Genomic DNA, 24,200 nt, shown 5'->3' with positions numbered 1-24,200 from the left:
CTATAGTTTTGAAAGTGTGAAACCCTAGAGAATCCTTTGCAGTTTATGAGGGTAGTCATTCTTCTGGGAATTCAATATACAAACCAAGGACCTTGGGGAGGTAAGTAGCCCAGGATGAATGTTCCATATGTACTATAGCAGAGTTCTGATTGAATTCTTTTTCCCTCTTTCATTGTATTTTGAAGTGTTTTATTGATGTTTTTAAAAAAATGTCTTAGCACTGACTCACTTCATAGCGATCCAGTATCTCTGAGGAGAATTGTTCACTTTCAACAAATTTTGAGCTAGATCATTGAGCGGCTAGGTGGAAAAGTGGTTAGTGTGTTGGACCTGGAGTCAGGAAGATTCATCTTCCTTACTTCAAATCTGACTTCAAGCACTTACTACCTGTGTGACCTTGGACAAGCTATGACATTCTGTAGGCCTCAGTTTCCTTATTTGTAAAAAGAAGGGTTAGGGTTAGCTGACCTTTGAGATTCCTTCTAGATCCATATCTTAGTCCATAAGGACTTTAACTAATTTTAACTAATTTTTTTAAAAGTTTGTCCTTAATTTTCTAAGAAGACCACAACATCAGGGAGGTGATGCTATGACAAGTACATGAATTGGATTTGAGTGAGGGGGGTTGTGCTAAGTCACCAGCCTCAGTTTCTCCTCAAAAGTTATCTGGGGTCCACTGGTCAGATAAGAACCAGGACAACTAGGGATGGCTCTTGATGTGAGGCAGTCTGGTTAAGTGACTTGCCCAAAGTCACACAACCAGAGTTAAGTGTCTGAAGCTGGATTAGAACTCCTGTCCCCCTGACTCCAAGGTCATGGTATCACCTCCCTGATATCATGGTTTTCTACAAGAATGAAGGACAAACATCATTTTGCCCTGTAACTATGACTAGCCTGGATGAATTGATTGTATCCAGGTCTGTTATGTGTGTGAGGGTTTGGGTGGTGTCACCAGCACACTCCTTGGGGAATGGGATTACTAGTTATCTCATGGACATCTTCCAACTCCACCTAGAGGGGAATGGACACGTCATTATTGGATCAGTACCAATACATTGACTGTTGTTGCCTTATTATGTAATGTTAAGTACCATTTGAAAGGACCTTGTTAAGTGGGATTGAGAAACCCTATGATCCAGTCCTCCCCTTTTTCCTCAATGACCCTTTTTCTTATGATGACTGTTGTTTCCCAGGCTTAAAACATCAAAGTCATCTGTGACTCCTTCATTTCCCATGCTTCTTAAATGTGATTATTAACTTTGTCTATTTTTCTTCATTTCTCATTCCCTCCCTACTTAACCCTATTGATCCCACTTTCCTCCTCTGTAAAATGAGAAGAAAATAGGAAACCATTGCAGTATCCTTTGAAAAGAAAATCCCAAATGGGGTCACAAAGAATCCAACACCACTGTAAAAAATAGAGTTTCTTTACCAGGAGTATTGCAATAACTGTTCCACTGGTTTCCTAACCTGTGGTCCCTCCTTCCTTCACTGTCTTATACCAAGCTCAGATTCTGCTTCATTTCTGCTGCTTTTCTTTGACCATATTACTCTTCTGCACCTACCCTTTACTAATTCCCTCTAATCTACAAGAGAAAGTCAGATTTTCTTAGCATGACATTTTGAGCATTCCCCACAGTCCAAAGGCAGGTTAGTACAGTGGACAGAGCCCTGGTCCTGGAATCTGGAAGGTGTGAGTTCAAATCCAATCTCAGACACTTACTAGTTAGATGACCTTGGGCAAGTCACTTAATCCTGTTTGCCTCACTTTTCTAATCTCTCAAATGAGCTGGAGAAGAAATAGCAAATCCACTATAGTATCTTTGCCAAGAAAACCCCAAATGAACAATAATGTCCAGGTTCCTCCATGGAAGTTTCTTCCTGCCTAACCACACTAACCAAAAGTGTCATATCTCTCTTGAACCCCTTTAGCACTTAAAATCACAGGCAAGGAGACTTATTACATAAGCCACAAGCTAGCGTGTATCTTTACACCTCATATTATTTCTGTTGGACCCTTAAAGCAGACCAGTCAATCCTCAGAATAAGGAAGGTGCTTGTTATCCAAGAGTGGGCCCCAATTGAGTAATTTACTCTAGTTTCAAGCACCAAATCATAGAATTAACTTAATTATTCTGCCTTCACTGCCTTTGTTGACATCACAATCATCTTCAGAATCTCAACTTGGTTACTTCATTTGTGAAAGTATAATTTCATAATTACAATAATGATACTCTAACAACTTCCACATAGCATTTGCCCAAACATCCTTCCCTCCTCCCAAAGAGATCAGTGCGGCCTCATGCAGAATAAATTTGTTCTCACTGGGGTTCATTCACATACTTTGAAACCCTACTTCATTCTTCTGTGGTGCTGCAGAAAGAAAAATAGATAAGATCCGAGATTTCATTGGTGGACTCTTCCATGTAAGGAAACACCATCCCACCCATTAGTGCAAGTCAGCATCTTTTTTATAACTGATAGCTTGATTTAAATGAGTTGTCCAGCTGGGTTAGATCAGTCTTCCTGGCTGCAAGGACAACACACTCTCTCTCTCTGCTATGAAACACTGCCCCTGTCCAAATCCCAGTTTTTCTACTACCTGTATTAGCTTGAGAAAGACCACTATCCTCTCCTAACCTCAGTTTCGTTCTCTGTAAAATAAGAGGGATTGACTAGATCAAGGTTTCTTCACTATTTTGATCATGGACCACTCCAGGAGATGGTGAGGCCTCTTTACCCTTTAACAATCATAGCTTCAAATATATAAAAACACATAGGATTATAAAGGAAAACAATTATATTGAAATAAAGATTTCTTTTCCCCTATTCAAATGTATAGACTCCCTGAAGTCTCCCCATGACCCCAGGTCAAGAACCCCCTACACTTGACCTGTGCCCTACAGACCTTTCCATTAACCAATCCCTGACTCTGTCAGTCTGTGGGCTCCTTCCTTAGGCCAGAACAGACCTGGATCCTTCTCAAACAGGCCAAAGAGAGCAGATTGTTCATTTTCACTGAGAGCATTTGTCCCCAGAAATCAGCAAACACTTTAAGTCAGGACTTGATATATTTTCTTGATTGTTTAAACAATAAAATGATGCAGAAAATATTAATAATACAAATTAAACTTTAAAATGTGTAATCTACTCCCAGAAAGCCAGTTGTTAAAACATTGATCGTCACATCCCTGGGGCCAAGCCTTTTGGATCTTATTAGCTTGGTTCTTGCCATGTTTTGTATAGTGTTATTAAAAATCTCTATGAATGTGTGTTTATGTATGATCTCATTAAGCCATTGGTGCGTCTTTGCTTCCCACATAATGCCCAGCATGGTCTCCTGTAGATACAATGAGTGCTCAGTAAAAACTTATTAGACTGACATGGACCCCAGAGAATCTAGGCTTCCCTGGATGGTGATGCCCTATGAAATCTGCCTAGGTGCCAACCTTTTCAGTACAGCCATCATAGAAGAACCTGGTGCAAGGGACTATTTCCACCCAATGCACACTGATCACCGAACAGTGAACAATCTTGACTTTTACTATTTCATGTTTAAGCCCAATCTAAAATGACGGTCTTAAATTGTGAAGACTTTTGAGAGTCCCTGGGGCAACAAGATCTAATCAGTCAATACTTAAGAAATTTATTCAGGCTCTTCACTGGAAGGACAAATACAGAAACTGAAGCTTAAATACTTTGGCCATAATAATGAGAAGACAGGATTCATTAGGAAAGACCCTCCTGCTGGGAAAGATGGAAGACAGAAGGAAAAGAGGAGGGCAGAAGATGAAATGGATAGATCCTGTCATGAAAACAATGAATGGGAACCTGAACAGACTTTGAAACTCTTTAAAGAGAGTAGAGAATGAAAGGGTCTAACCTTTTACAGTCTACAAAAGAGTTGGACATGGCTGCACAACAACAAGGAACAGTGGTTTGTCATCTCTTCTGCTATGGGGTATCTAAGGACCTGGCTTTTCTGCCTAAATACAGGGTATGGTAAGCCAACCCAACTCTTAATTCCAAGATCTTTAACCTTAAGACTTCTACCTCTGAGAATGTAACACCCAGCTAAGGAAAGCTTTTAAAGTGTTTGCTCAAGTTAAGTGCTTAAAACTGCACTGAGACTCTGAAGACATTTGAGATCATAGAATTGTAAATTAAGAACTTGAAAGGAAAGCAGAGATTATCTGGCCCAGAAATAACTAATCTGTTTTTCTCTTGGACCCCTTTGGCAATCTGGTGAAGGCTGCAGACTCCTTTTCACAATAATGTTTTTAAATAGCTGAAGGAAATACTAAATTTCAATTATAGTTAGTGAAAACAAAGCTGTAATTTCCCCCCCATCTAAGTAAGTCTTTGGAAGCCCTTGACTTTTGACTAGAAAATGGTGACTCGAAAGCAGTTCATGAACTTTCAAGTCATGTCCACCAGGGGGAGCTCACATTTTGATTGCATGAGACCTGATTTTCCCCAAGGACAATAAATACTTGGAGTAATGAACTATAAATTTGACCCTCTACCTAGATTACTGACTTTATCTCCATTTTAGTATATTGTTTCCTCCAGGACAAGACTTCGGTGCAAAACCAAATAAAATGGAAAGCATGTTTTCTGACAGCACACAATCTGATTGCTTGATGGTTTTAAAAATTAATAGTGCAAACCAGGTTGTCTTTAAAAGAAATACTTCACAGTACTGGCCTTGGAATCAGGTGAGAACTGTGTTCAAGTCCTGGCTGCAACACCAAGCTTGGTCATTGTAATTGCATCCCATTCACTTGTTTGCTGTTCTTTTTATTTACATTGTTGTAGTCATTGTTTTCCTGTTGTGCAGACTTCACTTTGTATCAGTGCACATGAACCTTCTTGGTCTCCTCTGAATTCTTCATAGTGATTATTTCTGAAAATGCAGAAAGATTCTATTATATTCATATGTCATAACCTGATTCACCATTCCTCGATAGATCGATGGGTACTACCTTTCTTTCTGATTCTTTACTGTCTCAAAAAGTACTCCCAATGACCTTTTGCTGTAAATGAGACCTTTCTTTTTGTCATTAGTCTCTTCAAGAATATGCCAACAGGGAGGTGTTTAGGTCAGAGAGTTTGGACATCCTGATCGTTTTTTTAGCATAATTCCAAAGAGGGATCCATTTCTAAACATTCCAACATTGTGTGTTGATTTGTTGTTCTTTTTGTTACTGTTATATCAAAATGTGGTTTTGTTATTCTTATTGTTAAACATAACTGATGTGTCTACGACTCTTTAAAGTTTGCAAAGCATCTATTTTATCTCATTTGAAACATTCCTTTTGGGGTCTGGTTGGCCAAGGTCCTTTTCACTCTATCTTCCACCTTGATGCCTTTGAACTGACTATTCCTCAACCTTGTTCTAGCTTATCTCCTCCTTTTTGAATCCCTGGCTTCCATCAAGACTCAGTTCAGGTCCTACCTTCTAAGCCTGTGTATTACCTTGTAGACAGCAATATTATTTACAACACATTTCATTAGAACATAAATTTCTTAAGGGTAGTCTTTGAGGGTCCCCAGCTTTTAGAACAGCTGGCACATCATGAGTCCTTAGTAAACGTTTATTGATTGATCTGTAGAGTCCAAATATCAGATTCTATAATATTCCACATTAAGCACCTTATAAAATACAGATGTTATGTGAAGTCAGGGGCAAACAGGGGCATTCATTACTTCTCTAAAATTACAGGCTGCTCCAAGATGGCATCTTTATCTTATTTTCTTCTTCCCTAGTACCATTTATTCATTCAGTCAACATTTATTAAGTGCCTACAATATGTATTGTGCTAAACTCTTGGGAATACAAAAACAGTAAAAGAAATCCCTGCTCTTAAGGAGTTTATAATCTAAGAAGGAAGACAACATACAAACAAATATATCGAAACAAGCTAAACACAGGAAACTACTAAAAGAGGACAGGTGGAATTAGGGATGGTTTCCTGTAGATGAGATTTTGTTTGAGACTTAAGAAGTCAGAGAAATCAGTAGTTTGAGCAGAGAAGGGAGAGTACCCCAGGCAAGGGGGACAGTCGAGGGAAAGACCTAGAATTGGGAGAGTTGGAGAATCTTGTTAGTGGAACAGCTAGGAGACCAGTATTCCTGGATGTAGGAAGACTCAAAAAGGGCAGAATTGGGGTGGGGAGGCTAGGTGATCAAGAACTTTGGTATGTCAAATAGTACTTTTTATTTGCTCATGAAGGTGATAGGGAACCACTGGGATTAATTTGAGCAGAGGGGTTACATGATCAGACCTTAATTTAAAGAATCATTTTATTGGTTGGAGGATGGACTGATGTAGGGAGAGACTTGAGGCAAGTAAACCTCCCCTTCCCACCTCACCCCCCCCCCAAAGCTATTGCAGTAACCCCATTGTGAGGTGATGACGGCCTGCACCAGGATTAGGGGGATGACAGAGGAGAGAAGGTGGGGTGGGGTATTTGAGAACTGTCAGTAGGTTTTTAGAACAGCTTGGCTGTGATTTGGGGAGTGGGGGTGGCAGTGAACAGCTAAGTATCTGAGGTCAGATTTAAATTGAATCTTCCTGACTCCAAGAATTTTCTGTTGCCCTCCATCCTATAGGACTGTTTGTAAGGCATTTTGCTGACCATCAGAGATATCAGAGACACTGTCTCCTAAACTGAATAGACAAGTTGATGCCTTTACAAGAATGAAAGAGATTGGTGACTTGGCCTAACACCGATCTGGGCTTGGTGGTCTTGAGGCTGTATTGTGGTGGATATATGATCATATGATCCCCTTAACTCTGTATAGAGAAATATCTATTCAATAATGCTCCTCATGCCTCTGAAAATCAGTATAGAATGATTCCATCTAATTCTTGACCTGCTTCTGGAAGCAACTGGCAAATTAATTATATTCCTTTTCTCCCATTTCGGGGCAAGAGGTTGGCCCTTAATACAATTAATAAGTATTCAGGATATGATATTACAATGCTAGGTATGGCGGCATCCATCATCAAAGCTCTTACAAAAGCATGCCCTGTCTTCTTTATGGGCCACACTGCACAAGTATATCTGATCAAGGGGCCATTTTTATGATAATGTGGATCTTCCCTTTTTTCCTTCTCCCTTGGTATTGTTGGTATTGTTAAATGATCTTTAACATCACCTTCATTGTCAAATTTCTGATATTAGTGTTCATTGTCCCACCTCCGAGAGTCTTTTTTGTGGAGTCAGTGATACTTTAGGAAGGGGAAGGAACATATAGTCTAACAATCCTAGATCCAGAGCCCAGGTAGGGTGACTCCTTACTGTCCTCCTTTATTCTGCCAATGCATGGCACCACCCCAGCCTTGAGTTTTATTATGTGTGGTAAAGGCATATCTTGAGCAAATGCAGAGAACAGCATCTGTTTTTAGTAAGTCGCATTTTTATCCTATTGTGAGTCTATTTGCTTTTATTGAATTTTACGGTCCATGAGTATTGTGGGCCAGGCCAGACAAGAGCCAATCCCAGATTAAAATGAGTCAGTCTGATAGTAAGTATTTGTTAATCACCTACTAGGTGCCAGACACTCATCTAGGCACTGAGGATACAGCAAATAACAGAAGACAGTGCCTGCCCTCAAGGAGCTTATAGTCTAATGAGAGAGACAATACATAAACAACCACAGGTTATTGTTGTTGAGTGATTGTTCAGTTTCATTTTATAGATGAGGAAATTGAGGCAAACAGGGTAAAGGGACTTGCTCAGGGTCACCCTGCTAGTGTCTGAGGCTGGATTTGAACTCAGAAAGGTGAGTCTTCCTGACTCTAGGCCCAGTACTCTGTGCACCATGATGCTTCCTGGTGACTCAAACAACTATGTGCAAACAAATCTAGAGGATGAGAAGAAAAAGCATGAAAGAAGCTTTTTCCTTTCTTTCTTAAGGTTTTGTTGCCCCTTTAGTTTGATTCTTCTTTTATAACATGACTAATCTGGAAATATTGGACATGTCAGATTGCTCTCTGCCATGGGAAGGGAGGTAGGAAAATGTGGAACTTAAATGCTTTCAAAAAGGTGAATGTTGAAAACTATCTTTGCATGTAATTGGAAAAATAAAGTAAATTGGAAAAAATGAACAGCAACAAAAAATAATATGTATACTCATTGTTTATGACATTTAAATAAAATGTTATAGGAAAAACAAATTATTTTGGGAATTTCAATTTCTCAATACTTCCTCCCCCCAAAAAAAAGTAATGCAGAGGATGAATTGAACATAATTAATTAGAAGGCACGCACCCTTGCTAAGGGGGGCAAGGAAAGGCTTCTTGTGCAAAGTAGGGTTTTAGCTGAGATTTGAAGAAAGCAGGAGATGGAGATGAAAAAAAGAAAATTCCATGTTGTAGGGTATTACCAGTGAAAATACAAGATTCCCAAAGGAGCCTGCATGAATTCAGATGAGCAGCCTTTCCACTGGCTATAACTGGTTCATTTCTCCAAAGCACTGAAGGTCTTTGCCCCTACAGCACTGACAGGAATAATCCCCTGGACTAGTAAATCTCAAGTATATCTTTGAATACCTTCTATGGAAAAACTAGACTAACCTTCATGGGGAAGACACAATGGGTAATCTTCACTGGGTTCTAATTCTAAGCCTAATTCATTGGATTGGTTGGAGATGACCCTGTCTAGAACAAGTCTTCAGTATACTCTAGGGGATATGAGATCGATAAGATGTTTTCTTTGCTCTTCAGAAACTTTCGATCTACTATAGGGAAAGCACGCTCAGAGATTACCATGGTATAAGGAACATGAGAGGTACAAGAAGAATGCTGGAGGAGCTCAGAGAATGGGGGTGAGGGGAAACAGAGATAGACAAATGGAAGGGAGAGGAGAGAAAGAAGGAAGGAATAAAGGGAGGGAGGGAGAGAGAGAAAGGAAGAAAGATTGACATGATCATATGAGAATGCTTGAAGGTGGGCTTTGAGCTAGATCTTGAAGAATGATTAGAGTTTGGTAAAACTTGATGAATCTAATTAATTTTCCTTCACCTATGCTTTCCTTCTAACAGGTGCTGTATTTGATGAAGACACTGGAAAAGTACTAGTTGTACAAGATCGAAATAAAGTAAGTGATTTTGTTATAAATAAATTTTGTATGTTCAGATTATACTAGGGGAACAAAAAAATAAGTCTTCTATCTTTATGTTGATAAAATACCATTGTCCACAAATCACAGGAGACATTTTAAAAGGTCAGTCAATCAGTAACTAATTAAATGCTTCTTTTGTGCAAAGACCTGCCCTAAGTTCTGAAAGGAAAAATGGGCGAGGGATAAAGAGAAAAAAGTTCTTCCTTCTAGGAATTTGTTTTCTAAGAAGGGAAACAATAATGTAAATAAATAGGTCCATATGTAGCCCCCAAGGCACTGATCCCCAACTTTCCTCAGGACTAGGGTCTCATCCCACGTGCTTCTACATTGGCACATAACAGTGGTATTCCCAAAGTGGTCACCACATAGCTGTTGTTCTTAGAGTCATTCACCTTGTCGCTCCTAAGCCCTAACTGCTGCTTCCCATAGACACAAAATCTGTCATAATGATACCATTGACTCAAAGAGGAAACCTTTATGAAATGGTAAGTCAAAAGCAGGAATAACAGTTATTCAACAGAAGAAGAGGAATGATCAAAGTACATAATCCATGAATAAACCTGGGTCATACTCTCCCAAGAATTCAGAATGTTCTGGGAAAGAAATGGACACATACTTATAGAAATCTAACAGAGAGGAAGGTGAAGAGGGACATTTGTGCCCTGGGAGGACAATTCATAACAAGACTTTACATCTTCAATCTCTATGGAAAACAATCCACCAGACTTCTCTAACTAAGCCAAATCACTCCCCTGCATTCTGCTTCCCTTGTGAGCCTATGTCTCTGGTGCCAGGAAAAGTTCTCTGCTCCTTTCAAGCTGTGGAAGTAATGATAAATTCTCTTAGCACATTGCCAATTGGGTGCTGAGAAAGTGTTGTGCCTAAGTTAGAGAATATGTAATGTGCAAGTGCCAAAATCTTCAGATTTTTTTCAAGGGCTTTGAAGAATTTCTCCTTTTCAATTTCTAGTTATAGCATCCATGTAGTCTTTCCTCATCTATCCAAGGAGTCTGTTTTGTCCAACTGGTTCTCTGCAAAGCCTGTCTTTCCCCATTTTTCCCTTTCACTAGACAGGGCTGTATACCAAGAGGTATACAGTCTCTTTCAGGCTATAGATGATGCTAGAAAGGATAAGTCCATATAGCTCTCCAAATAGCAGTATGATTCATCTCTTCCAAGGAGCAATACCACTACTAACCACAAAATTATCTCTAGGATAATAAGTTAGACACTTAAACTCTCAGCAAAGGTCTCTTAGACTTTTCTTTCTGTGATTCACATATGTCTCCCAGCCATAACACAATTCACTCCAATCTGACCTCACCAAGATTCTATTTCCTCATACAAGATACAGTAACAATATCCATTGTTTCTAAAGGGGACTTCTGAAGCTGGCCAAATACAGGTTCTAAGACAAACTTTTTTCACTAATAAAGAGCTAAACAACATTTACCATATGAGATTACCTATTTACTGGGAAAGATTTTAAGATTTGTTTGATTTTATTTTCACTGAAGTGCAGTTCCAAGACATATACTTGACTATTAAAGGCTATACCAACGCAACGGAAATTGTGGCAGGCCTTACAAAACCAGGGCAAACCTGGTGATAGATGTTGTGATTTATTTGAGGATCAGGCTAGCCAAGTTCAAAATAAGCTCCGCACCAAAAGGTTGGCCACAAGAGAATGAATTTGGTGGGGGGGGGGGGGGGTGCGTAGAGTCACCATCTACTGAATTCTGCCTTAATTATTCTTCAGATAGAAGAAACTACAGGTTTTTGAATCACCAGTGTACTATCTGTGGGCTTGTAAGATTGTTATCCCGCCATCAGTATTTGTTGCTGTAAGCCTTCCTGACTTCCTCATAATAATCAACATCATTACTATCACCAATTATGGTGAAAAAGCAGAATTGTTTTCAAGACTCACAGGGGAGATTTAGGACATATTCCAGTATAGTTAGAAAAACTCCTGGGCCATGAGCCTGCTTCTCTGAGATCTTGGCCGTTCCACTGACAGAAACAGGGATGATAGAAAGAGGAAACTGAGTTTGATTTGGGATGTACTAAGAGTAGAGTTAGACATTCATATAGAAAAGTATAATTATTTGCTCTCATTTATACAGAGGTATCATATGGTCTTGGAGAGGTTTTATCTGTCTCAAGGGTCACATAGTTGTAATATCAAGAATAAAGATTTCTTTGATAAGACAACTTTCTATTAAGGCAGGCTTGAATCTTCTCTACCATTTAGAAGCTTAGCTTTGGCTCTTTTTCTCTGAGACTACTCCCAGTGTGTCCTTTGTCTATCTTGTTTGTTCAGAGCCCCAACTAAAATCTCATCTTCTACAGGAAACCTTTCTAGTGCTTCCCCTCTTTTAATGATTTCCCCTTTATCCTGAATCTAGCATATTTGACATATTTGTTTGCTTATTGTCTCCTCCAGTAGACTGTAAGCTCCCTGAGGGCAAGGACTGTCTTGTATCCCCTAGTGTTTGTCACTTAGCCTTAGCAAGACATATGACAAAATGTTTTTTGATTATTTTTTAGCCAAGATAGTAAAACATAGACAAGCTCTTAGTATATTGGAAGGCATGACATCAGTTGACTACCTAAAGGAACTATAAGGAAAGGATCAGTGACAACATGGAGGGACTCCTTTAAGTCAACAGGCATTTTTGAAGCCTAAGGAATATGTTTATAGGAAAATGTTTATAGACTATTGGCTACACGTTTATATTATCTTCCCTTTAGATGAGACCAAGCACTGTTTTTACCTTTTTTTTATCCCTTCCTGTTATGTCATAGGCACTTGCCTTGATTCCAACCTAGTGCTGTCCTTTTGGTCATTGTGGAGGGTAAAAGATGAAGGACAACAATCAGTAGTCACTTAATCACTGGCTTGTGACTAAAAGTTTACCTGCTTTTCTCTGAATTATGTAGCCAGTGTGTTTCAGAAGCAAGGACTGACCTCAAGTCCTCCCAGCTTTAAGACCAGCTGCTACATTCCCCAAATTTTGTTATGCTCTTTCATTGACTTGTTTGTATTGATTCAGTGAGCAAACATCTATTGAGCAATATTAATATACAAAGCACTGTGCTTGGCTTTGGGCTTAATACACAGTTTTGGGAGGTTGCATCCATACTGTAGCATGATTTGGGTCTATCTGCAGAACAAAGAACACCTTCTGCTGGGATTCTTGTTAAGTGAAATTCTGGACTAATTTGCATGTCCCTGGGGAGTTATAGGAAGCAAGAAATTTACTAAATAAATCCCAAATTATATTTCAGACTGGCCTAAGGCAGCAACTGAGGAAGAAAGCAAAGTAGTTAGAAAGGACAGCCTTGACCTATGGGCTTGTTCTGGTTTCACAATGATGAAACTCCTTAGGCTTTGGACCCTCATAAAGGAGCTTAATCTACTCCCCTAGGGAATGGGGTCATCTCCTACAGTGTCATTCTTCAGCCTTCAAAGACAAACAAACAAAAAGGAACAGAAATCATTAGGAAATTAAAACCCAGGATTAGAAAGATTAAAGAGTACCTTGTCCCCAGTGTCTTCAAACCACCTGGTTTAAATGTGCTATACCATAGCTTACTGAGAAAGCTTGTAGTTGAAATGCTAAAAACTCTCAGTAATCTTTTAGCAGAACTGCAGGATCACTGGTGAATAGGTATCCCAATTTTAAAAAGGAAAGAAGATGAACTCTTGAACTTGTCATCTATTCCTGAAAAATTCTGGAATGAGTTACTAAAGATTTATGTCATGCCCAGATGCCCATAACCAGGCAACCCAGAAAGTCCACAGAGGTTGAGGAGCAGTGATGGAATGAGAGTGACTGAGCTTGAGTTCATTAAGAATAAGAGTAACTCGGGGCAGCTAGGTGGGGCAGTGGATAGAGCACTGGCCCTGGAGTCAGGAATACCTGGGTTCAAATCCAGCCTCAGACACTTAATAATTACCTAGCTGTGTGGCCTTGGGCAAGCCACTTAAACCCACTGCCTTGCAAAAAAAACCCAAAAAGAATAAGAGTAACTCATGGGAGACTAACCTCATTTTCTTTCTTGATAAATTTCCCGAACTGGTACTTGAGGAAAATATAAACAAAATATATTCACACCTTAGCAAGACATATGACAAAGTGTTTTTTGATCATTTTTTAGCCAAGATAGTAAAATGTAGACAAGCTCTTAGTATGTTGGAAGGCATGACATCAGTTGACTACCTAAAGAAACAGATCAGTGACAACATGGAGGGACTCCTTTAACTCAACAAGCATTTGTGAAGCCGAAGGAATATACCACATATCACCAATGTGCCTTTGTTTACATAGCCAGTGTGTTTCAGAAGCAAGAATGACCTTAAGTCCTCCCAGATTTAAGACCAGCCACTACATTCCCCAAACTTTGTTATGCTCTTTCATTACCTTGTTTGTATTGATTCAGTGAGCAAACATCTTTTGAGCAATATTAATATACAAAGCTAAAATGGAGCAGCTGGACTAAAACATTCCTAAGGTCCCTTTCATTTGGAAGTGTATAATCCTATGCATCTCAGCTCTTCATCAGGAAAAACTTCCTAATTAGTCTGTCCAAAAATTAACTAGGCTGCCTAGAGATGGAATGAACTCCCTGGCTCTGTGGGTCTTCTGATAACAAATTTGATGTTCTTGATGATGATGATGATGATGATAATGATGTAGAAAATAGTGAAGATGATGATGATGAAGATAAAGAAAATGATGATGATGGTAATGATGATAAAGATGGTGATGAAACTGATAATGATGATGATGATGATACCATTTATATAATGCTTCATGGTTTACAAAATGATCACTTTTTGATGTTGCTATAGAAGGGATTATACTTCAGATGGAGTTTTGACTCTAGAGGTCTTTCTAGTTAGTATTTTGGGACTTCATAGTCTAACAGGAGGAAGACAGATGCCTCAGTAGCTAAAGCACTGGGCCTGGAGTCAGTAAGACCTGAGTTCAAATCCAGTCTCAGATACTTATTAACTGTGTGACAAGTCACTTGACCCTTTTTGCCTTAGTTTCCTCATCTGAGAAAACTCATCATGAACTCTTCTCTTGAACTGGAGAAGAAGATGGCAAATCACTCTATTTTTGCCAAGAAAGTTCCATGAACAGTACTGGTGTATCCATACAGTCACAGAGTCAGGCACAATTAAAAGCTGAACAGTAAGTCTAAACAAGCTGGCAAAATTCAAACCCAGGAAAATGAATGAAATAGTAGTAATACATATTAACCAATGTTTCTCTCAGATGAATGTAGAATTTTCTGGAGCTGAAGGTGTTTGGAACAGAGAATTTCTCTGACATCACAGTAGAAATTAAGGAAATTCAAATGCCTGAAGAATTTTGAAATCTGGAATCATTTGGGATATAGGAGTGTGTCTTTTATTAGGAAAATATTAACTCAATTAGTTTTGAACATTTGAAACCTCAGTATTCAGAAATGCCACTGTTCCCAGGGACTGGGGATAAATTTTTTGGTGAGGCAGTGGGGTTAAGTGACTTGTGTCTGAGGTCAAATTTGAACTCAGGTCCTCCTGACTCCAGGGCCAGTGCTCTAGCTGCCCTGCAGGTAATTTTTTAAGGGATCCTGCTCATCAACTGACATAAAATGATCTTTAATGCTCTATAATTATTTACTATAATTTCTCCTAGCTGTACAATGTACTTCATACACAATCATTACGAAAAGTTATTATTCCACTTTGAAATAAAAAATGTTCATCCTAGGAGGCAGCTCAGTCACTCAGTAGATAGACCACTGGCCCTGGAGTCAGGAGGACCCGAGTTCAAATATGACCTCAGACACTTAATAATTGCCTAGTCAAGTGACCTTGGGCAAGTCGCTTTACCCTATTGTCTTGCCAAAAAAAAATGTTCATCCTCCTATCTCCATTTTCTATAGCTTAGTCCTTTGAGATGGACTTCAATTCAGGTTCTAGTGTTCTTAATCCTTTTTGTGACTTGGAATCCTTCAGGAAACTGGTAAACACTACAAACCAGTTCTCAGAATAATGTTTTTAAATACATAGAAATAAAGTATAGAATTACAAAGGAACCATTTGTACTGAAAGGCTTATATACATACAAATCTGTGTGTGTGTGTGTGTGTATACAAATATATGTGTGTTCATATACATTTACATGCACACATATATCCACATATAATTTTGTATACTGTATCCCAGAAGTCATAGTGTAAATTAAACTAAAATTTTAGATTAAATTATTTAAGCCTATTAAACTATATATATATATATATATTTATAAACTAACACTACATGCATTTGCATTAAAATATATACATATATTTATAAGCAAGTGTGTTTTGCACACATGTGTGTATATATATATATACACATATTTTTGGTATTTTTTTCTGATTGTTATATTATCTGATTTGTCATATTTTTCTTATTTCTCTGATTTCTATCTGATTCTTTGTGACCTCATTTGGGGTTTTCTTGACAAAGATACTGGGGTGTTTCTCCATTTCCTTCTTCAGTTCATTTTACAAATAAGGAAACTGAGGTAAACAAGGTTAAATGTCTTGCCTGGGGTCTCACAGCTAGAAAATGGCTGAGGTCAGATTTTTAACTCAGGTCTTCCTGTCCCCAAGCCCAATACTCTAGCCATTGTACCACCTAGCTGCTCTCCATATAGGTTTTAAAATATCTATATATTTATAAATAATTTATAAATTATAAATACATTCCTATATTTTTATATTTACATATTCTATTTATATATTTTACATATATTTATTTACAAATATGCAAAATTACCTTGACTGAATTTGGGTTCTATGAACTTGAGGATTGAGAGTTAAGAACCTCAGTTTAATAATTAAGGATGCATATATTTTCCTTCCCAGTAACTAACATATTTCCTAATAGAGCCATTCACTTATTTTGTCTACCAAGGTATTCCAGCGTAGTAGCAGCCACATTGAATGGTTAAAAGAATCCAATTCTGATGTTTTTTATATGTGACTCTGTGTTTTGTGTCTGTATACATGGTGGCCAAAATCCAGTTGCTGTCAAACACACTGGCCCTTGCCTTTGACTGACTTGACTAGCCAAGGCCTGAGATAAATGTTTATTTTAGACATTAAAATCCTAGGATTGACTCCCAGATTCCTCCAAATGCTAATCAGAGCCTTAACCAAGCACTTTAGAGATACAGACCAATTTGCGTAAATACAAGGTGGGTGAGAGGCAATCCCATCCCTCCTTGCCAGGTCTATGCAGTTATCACTTTCACTATAGCTCAAGCAAAGAGAGCCAAGATTTTGATCTTCATTTCCAATTATCCCATCTGAAATTACTTAAATGGAATGTTGGCAAGGTAGGTTGGCCAGAACTGAGAGAGTTCAGCCAGCATCAAGACTGAGCCAGAGTTGAGCCTTGAGCTTTGATTGTTGTTTGTGTATCTGTTTGTGTGTGTTCAACACATGTAGATTGTGCATGTGGTCACATTTTTTAAAAGTTTACAAATCAGTTAGTAATCTCTTCTTCTCTAAAGCCTTTTGGTTAATTTGGAAAGAATATTTGCTTATTATGAGAAGAATCTTTTCTTTCCTTTATTCCTTTTGGTTAATTTGGAAAGAATAGCTGTAAATATAGATAGATAGTACATACACACATATTCTACAAAAATATATCTGTGCAATGCATGTGTGTATATATAATATATATATACATATACTATATAAATGCAAGTTCATATTATTTATAAACTTCAATATCTAAAACTACACTAAGAAAGCAAAGTGGATAGAACACTAACCTAGGAGTCAAAAGGATGGGGTTGGAATTCAGTCTCAGACTTGACACTAACTAGCTGTGTGACCCTGGGTAAGTCACTTAACCCTGACTGCCTGGCATCCAGGACCATCTCCAGTTGTCCTGATTCATCTCTGGCCACTGGACCCAGATGGCTCCAGAGGAGAAAGTGAGGCTGGTGACTTAGCACAGCCCCATCTTACTCAAATCCAATTCATGTGCTTGTCACACATCACCTCCCTGATGTCATGGTCTTCTTAGAAAAAGAACAAACATTATACAAAAAAATACATACACATACACAAATATATATATAATATATTATATGTATGTATACATGGGTACATTTATATCCTTTCACAGTATCTCAAAATTCATAGCACAGATTAAACTATTAAAGTTCTAAAATATCATATATGAATACAAATATAAGTTAATAATTATATTGGGCTTCAAGATTTTCAAATGCTTTGCAAATGTTGAAGAGATTATCGAGATTTGTGGTTTCATATTTAGTTCTTTTTCTGTTCCTCTTTGTATGGTTCCTGTATATTGATGTTTATCAGGTTCATATATTAAAAAGGAGAAGTCTCATGGAATACTTTTTAACCGAATGACAAAGAGATTATCATATGTTTTTTGCATATCCCTCTGTTTGCATGCTATAAAATAAATTTACCAAATTTCTTATTACAGTTTTAAAGAAGAATATAAACCTTTGAGATTTAAAAATAGTCACTCTGCCTGGGAAATGACTTTGTTAAATGTCATTCCAGTGAAGAGTTTAGCAGAGACAGGCCACCCCACTGCCACAACTGGTTCCATTCTAGCCAGACTCCCAGGGTAGATCAGGCAGCCAAGAATTTATGTCATTACACCTTTAGCAAAACATGGACACTCATATAAAATAAACCTGTGTCTAAATCGTGTCATGAAAGAGTGACTCAGGTCAGAAGGAAATTCCCCAGTGACCAGAAAGAGCCTGTCTCACTCTCGACTGGGATGCCTCAGTGTTGAGCTCAGTCTTTAGGCTAATATATGGATTATAGATTTAGAGACCAAAAGAAGCCCAGAGGTCATCTAATCAACTCCCTCACTTTGGAGAGAAGAAACTGAGGAACAGAGGTGGCTAGGTGGTGCATTGGATGGAGTACTGGCCCTTTAGTCAGGAGGACCTAATTTCAAATCCAGCTTCAGACCCTTGATAATGACCTAGCTGTGTGACCTTGGGCAAGTCACTTAACCCCACTGCCTTGCAAAAACCAAAAAAGAAAAAAAAAGAAACTGAGGAACTGGATAGGGAGTGACTTGGACAAGATCCCACAGGAACTATGTGTTTAAGCTAGGATTTGGATCCAGGTAACCTCTTTTTAGATCCAAAGAAGAAGATATATTCAAATAACTGGGGGCATTGAGCCTGAGGCACAGCTCTAGACATAACCAATCTCCAGAGTTAATAAAACACGCTAATCTTGGTTTGGAAGGCCTTGGTAGAATGGATCAAAAGCTAGATTCAATGTCTGGAAAAGTTGAGTTCAAACCAAGCCTCTTGGGCTATAGATTTCAGATGTGAAGTGATTTGAAGTCATCCAGCCTCATCCTCTTTGTTTTCTGGCTTTTCCGATTCCATAAACTCTTGTCCACAAGCCTTCAGCTTCCAATACGAGGCCTGGTTTCAGCTTCTAGGAAAAAGAGCTATTGGACCAAGTTGAGGGAGAAGAGGAGATACAGCACAGACCATGGACCACCCCTTGATCCTTTCCAAGAATCCCGAACTTGACTAAGGTTGATTTACTTTCAGAGGTTCAGGAAATATTACCTTAGAGTCACAGGATCTGGGTTCAGATTCTGAGTGTCTTGATGACTGTGGCCAATTAACTTAATCTCAGGACTGCAATTTCCTCATTTGTAAAGTTAAGGGTTGGATGTGATGGTGTCTGAGACCACTTCTTACTCTTGATCCTAGATCTTTGGGTTCTATAATGAATACAGTGAATATTGCAGTGGTAATGTTTACTTGTGGCAGAAAGATAAACCCTTAATCTTTATCTTGGATTTTCCTGGATGATGTAGGGCAATAAGTGACCAGTAAACACTGCCCTGAAGTGCTGCCTTTTCCTGAGAACTAAGCAACTTTCATTTTCACTGATATCTGTCATCCACAGATTCCTGTCTTCCTTCCATCCTCTCACTTCTATCCTCCACAGGGATGGACAAGTGGAAAAATATTTCGAAGGGAACAATTAAACCCAATGGTATCAGATTCAAATAGTGGGAGGAAGGGGCACTAAACATTAGTAAGGATCTGCATATTTGAAAGATGGAGACAACTTTGAAAGACTTAAGAAAACTACAGATTATCATTCTCTATGCTTCATTGCATTTTTATTTTGTCAAGTATTTTCCAATTATAATTTAATCTGATTCTGACAACAATATTTGACATTTCTGCCTTAGTCCATTCACCATTATTTGCTGCTATGAGGAAATTGCCTTGAAGATATTTTTCTACTTTTGCTTCAATGTTGTTTTCCGACGTTATATTTTAGAGGAAAGATTGGGCTCTTTAACTGAGCCAGCCAAGGATTTATGTCATTTCACTTTTAACGAAACATGTACATTCACATAAAATAAACTTGTTTCTAAATCATGTCATGACCCACGTTCAAAGCCCCAGAGGTATTTGATTCCAATGGACAGCTAGATGGCGCAGTAGATAGAACAGTGGCCTTGGAGTCAGGAAGAAGGGAGTTTGAATCCAGCCTCGGACACTTGACACTTACTAGCTGTTTGACCTTGGGCAAGTCACTTAACCCTGACATCGCCAGTTCTTCTGATTTATATCTGGCTATTGCATCCAGATGGCTCTAGAGGAGAAAGTAAGGCTGGTGACTTAGCCTGGCCCTCCTCACTCAAATCCAATTCATGTGCTTGTCCTGGCATCATTTCCCTGATGTCATGATCTTCTTCAATAATGAAGGACACATATTAGTAGCTAGTACTTCCTAAGCCTTGGTTCTAAGACCAAGGTTAAATTAAGCAATAATTGATAAAGATCAGTGAAAGACCCCAAATTTTACTAGAGAATTGGGATTTTTTTAGAATGCTTTTAAAAAATAAACTTATCTTAATGTATTGTAATATTTAAGTTTATGTAGGCATGTTAGACCTCTAGATGGCCCAGTGGATATGGGGCCAGGAAGATCTGAGTTCAAATCCAGCCTCAGACACTTAACTAGTTATATGACCTTGGGCAAGTCACTTTACCTCTATTTGCCTCAATTTCTTCAAATATAAGATGGGGATGATAATAGTTCCTACTTCTCAGGCTACTGTAAAAATCAAATGAAATAATTATTTTCAAGTTTTATCACATTAAACATGTACTAGATGCTATGTAAATGCTAGTTGTAAGAGGAAAGAGTGCTAATAACCCTTCTGTTAACCAGGCCTATGATTTTATTAAAGCCATGAGGCTAAGACCCCTGTCTCACGATAGTATGGCCCCCAAATCCAGGATCAATTCTGAGAGGTACATAAACACCTTGAACTAGATGACAGTGAACATCACAAATGTTTTCCACCCCAAAGCAATTCTTTCTATTCCATTTTGTCCTGGCAAGAGGTCCCATGCCATTACCTAAATATATTTTACTTGAATCAAATCTGGTCCTTTTTTTCCTATTACTATAACACTTTTTCTTTTTTTCTTGGAAAAACGCTTAAGTCTCCAAATGCAAAGTGTCCTAAGATAGACTAACAGAAGATTGCACTCCATCTGAAATTAAAGCAGCATGAAATTTTAAAAACTTTTTATAGGAAATTATTTTCCTGCCTCATTATAAAATTTCTCTTTTGGAAAATGGTTTGTGGTGAGACTTTTAGAAAAGGGGATTCTGTGGAATCTAGGCTTCTGGAACTCCCTTTCTCAGTGAAATCAGAAACCCAGTTCTTTATTATAGAGTCTGGGTACTTCTCATGATGTTAATATTAAAATAAAACAGATCTTAGAACTTTTTCTGGGGGCAGCAAAAAGTTCTGAAGCCAAGCTGTGAGTCTTGGGAACTGTAATCTCAGAGCTCCATCTTCTTCTTGCACTGGGAGAAGGACATTTTGAGTTCAGGACTGGGATGGACTTTTATAGCACTGAGAGTATTTGAACTGGACTATGAGAGAGAAACAGAAGAAAGAGGAGGAGGAGGAGGGGGGAAGAGAAGAAGAAGAAGAAGATGATGATGATAATGATGAAGATGAAGATGGAGGAAGGGAAGGAGGAAGAGAAAGAGGGGGAAAAAAGGAGGGAGAAGGAGAAGAAAGGAGGAAGACAAAGAGGTGGTCTTTATGGCAGCTGAGATTGGAGCAGCAGGCAGCATTGGGAGGAGTGTGGCAGCCACAGTACCATGGCAATCAGGGGAGAGAGGGAGAGAAGACCTGGAAGCATTTTGCAATGCCCTATCAGAAACCAAGGCTGACTGTTGCTGGCTGAGCAGCCTCTAGTGGCAGGTCCCTGTTCTCCAGAACAAAGACCTCTGGGCTACGTGGTTGGAGTGTACTGGACATTTTGAATGAAGTTACTCCTTGAGATCCAAAAAGTAGAGTAAAGGTTTACCTCCCTTTCCCTGGTGTCTCTTGAAGAAAGGCATGTTCTGTGTGATTAACTATTTCCATAAGTTGTTCCTATCCCCTGATTTTTGTCGCCCTATAAACAGTGACCCAAATAAACAGTGATTATAAATGACTGTGACTCACATCTCTTAATTAATTGCAGGCAAGGGGGAGTGCAAGGGAAGATGCCAGTGACAAGCTTAGTATGCACAGAATTAAATAGGTCAGAGATGTAAACCTCTGTTCAGAATGTTAGGTTTTTCTGTCTCTAGCTGGGGCTGGACCAATCGAAATGAAACTTTATGGTTTCTAAGCTCCTAAATATTAAGATAAACATATAACTTAAAGACTATATACATAGAGTCTTATTATTGTTTTATGTATTATAGTCTCACAGAATAATGCATTTAATGATAATACATATTCAAGTAGTATGGACTGGTAAGCATCTGGAGCAAGTGGCAAGATAAAAGCATCAACCAAGGGAAGAGTACACTTCTATAATTACATGTTGGGAAGAAAAAGATGTGGTCTGGAAATAATCTGCCCTGCCCATATGTCTAAGGATGTGGGGAGATGGGAACAGAGGAGAGGAGAACCAGAAAGCAAATGATCCTTTAGCTTTCCATTTTTTTCACCTCAAACCTCCAAACCTTGCCAGATAGGGACACCTGCTGGTGGCCCAAATAATTGTCTATGTCCATTTGAAAATTAGTCCCTAATCCCAGCCAAAAAAAGATTGGAAGGGCTGATTTCTGCTCCCATGTCATGTGCAAATTGTAAAGAAGGGAAACAAGTCAACAAGTATTTAATAATCACCTACTATCTATCAGGCATTGTGTTAAGCACTGAGGATGCGAAGAAAGAAAAGAAAACAGACTGTTACTCTCAGGAAACACAGTCTAATTGAGTGAGCATGCAAATAACTAAGTACAAGCAAGTTACATAAAAGATATTTTGGCATTAATTTTACAGGAAAGACACTAGCATTACGAGGGATCTGGAAAGGTTTCTTACAGAAGAGGGAGTCTTAGCAGAGAGGTAAAGGAATCCAGGGAAGACAGGAGGCAGAGATAAGGAGCAAGGTCCAGGGTCTGGGGAAGGGCCAATGAAAATGCAGGGGATCAGGAGACAGATTGTCTGTGCGGGGGAACACCGAGGAAGCCAATGTCACTGGATCACAAGAGTACAGAGAAGAAAGTAAGACAAAAGAATCTCCAAAGGGAGGAAAGGAAAAGTTTTCTTTCAAAGGCTTTAAAAGTCAAATAGAGGATTTTAATATGTGATCCTGAAGTTAGTAAGGAGCCACTGGAGTTTATTGAATGGGGAAATTAAGGGAAATTAAAATAGTCAGTTATGTGATTTTAGAAAGAGCAATTAGATAACTGAAATCCAATTTGTTGCCAAGGCCTGTTGATTTTGCCTCATTCATCTCATTGGTGTAGACTTTAACCTCCCACCACTGTAGTAGCCTGATGGTTGGAGTCTCCATGCTGGCTCATTCCCCATCCAGTCCAACCTCCACTCAGCTGTCAGAGTGGCCTTTCTGAAGTTCAGGTCTGACTATGCCATGTCCCCATTCAATAAAAACTCAGTGACTCCCTCTTACCTCCAGGATCAAATATAAAAATTTCTGTTCAGCCTTCAAAGACCTTTGTAACTTATCCTTCTCTTACCCTTCTAGTCTTCTCATATCTTACATTCTACTATAGACTCTGATCCAACCCTCCAGGTACTGTTCCTCCTATCTGATGCCCCAGCTCTTGGTCCCAAGCATTTTCTCTGGATGTCCCACATGTTTGAAATACCTCTTCACTTCTTGGCTTTTTTAGATTTAGTTGGGATTCAGGTCCCAACTAAAATCCCATATCCATAAGAATTCTTTCCCAATTCCCCTTAATTCTAGTACTTCCCCTCAGTTGATGTCTAATTTACCCAGTTTGTAGCTTGCTTCATATATATTTATTTGCATGTTGTCTCCTCATTAGACAATAAGCTTCTTGAAAGTAAGGACTATCTTTACCTTTCTTTGAAAAAAAAACATGCTTTAACAGTGTCTGTAATGCCATTATTAAGTTCCTACTACAGACCAGGAAAGCATGCTAATCATGGAGGGGGGGGTGATGCAAAAAGAGGCAAAAGATAATCCCTACCCTCCAGGAGCTTATAGTCTAAGGGGGAGACAACATGCAAATAAATATATACAAAGCAAATATATATAGGACAAATAGAAAATAATTAGCAGAGAGAAGGTTTGAAATTAATAGGGAGGTTGGGAAAGGCTTCCTGTGGAAAGTGAGACTTTAGTTGGGACTTGAAGTCAAGGAGGTCAGCAATCAGAGCAAAGGAAGGAGAGTGTTCCAGATATGAGGACAGCCAGAGAAAATGCCCAGAGTCAAGAGATGGAAGGTTTTTTTAGTGGAAAGCCAAGAGTCCAGTGTCACTGAATTAAAGAGTATGTGATGAAGACTAAGGTGTAAGACTCGAATGAAAGGAGAGGGCAGATTATGAAGAGCTTTGGATGACCAACAGCATTTTGGAGGCCATACTGGACCTCCAAATATAAATATATAGTTATATAAATATATATTTATAATAGATATATAATATAAATATAAAAATGTAAAATAATATAAAAAGAG

At 38.6% G+C, this 24,200-nt stretch overlaps 1 protein-coding gene across 3 annotated transcripts in view; it reads left to right on the top strand.

Moving 5' to 3' along the window:
• Positions 1–24,200, top strand: part of NUDT6 (nudix hydrolase 6) — a 57,628-nt gene that overhangs the window by 8,079 nt on the left and 25,349 nt on the right. For all 3 annotated transcript variants that reach the window (XM_074228360.1, XM_074228362.1, XM_074228361.1), the window contains exon 3: positions 9,052–9,107. In XM_074228360.1, the coding sequence (XP_074084461.1) occupies positions 9,052–9,107 (56 nt within the window). The remainder of the gene's footprint in view (positions 1–9,051; positions 9,108–24,200) is intronic.

The sequence above is a fragment of the Macrotis lagotis genome, chromosome 3, assembly GCF_037893015.1.
Source record: "Macrotis lagotis isolate mMagLag1 chromosome 3, bilby.v1.9.chrom.fasta, whole genome shotgun sequence".
NCBI lineage: Eukaryota > Metazoa > Chordata > Mammalia > Peramelemorphia > Peramelidae > Macrotis > Macrotis lagotis.
Note: the sequence above shows the minus strand (reverse complement) of the source record. Positions and strands in the feature narration are given on the sequence as shown.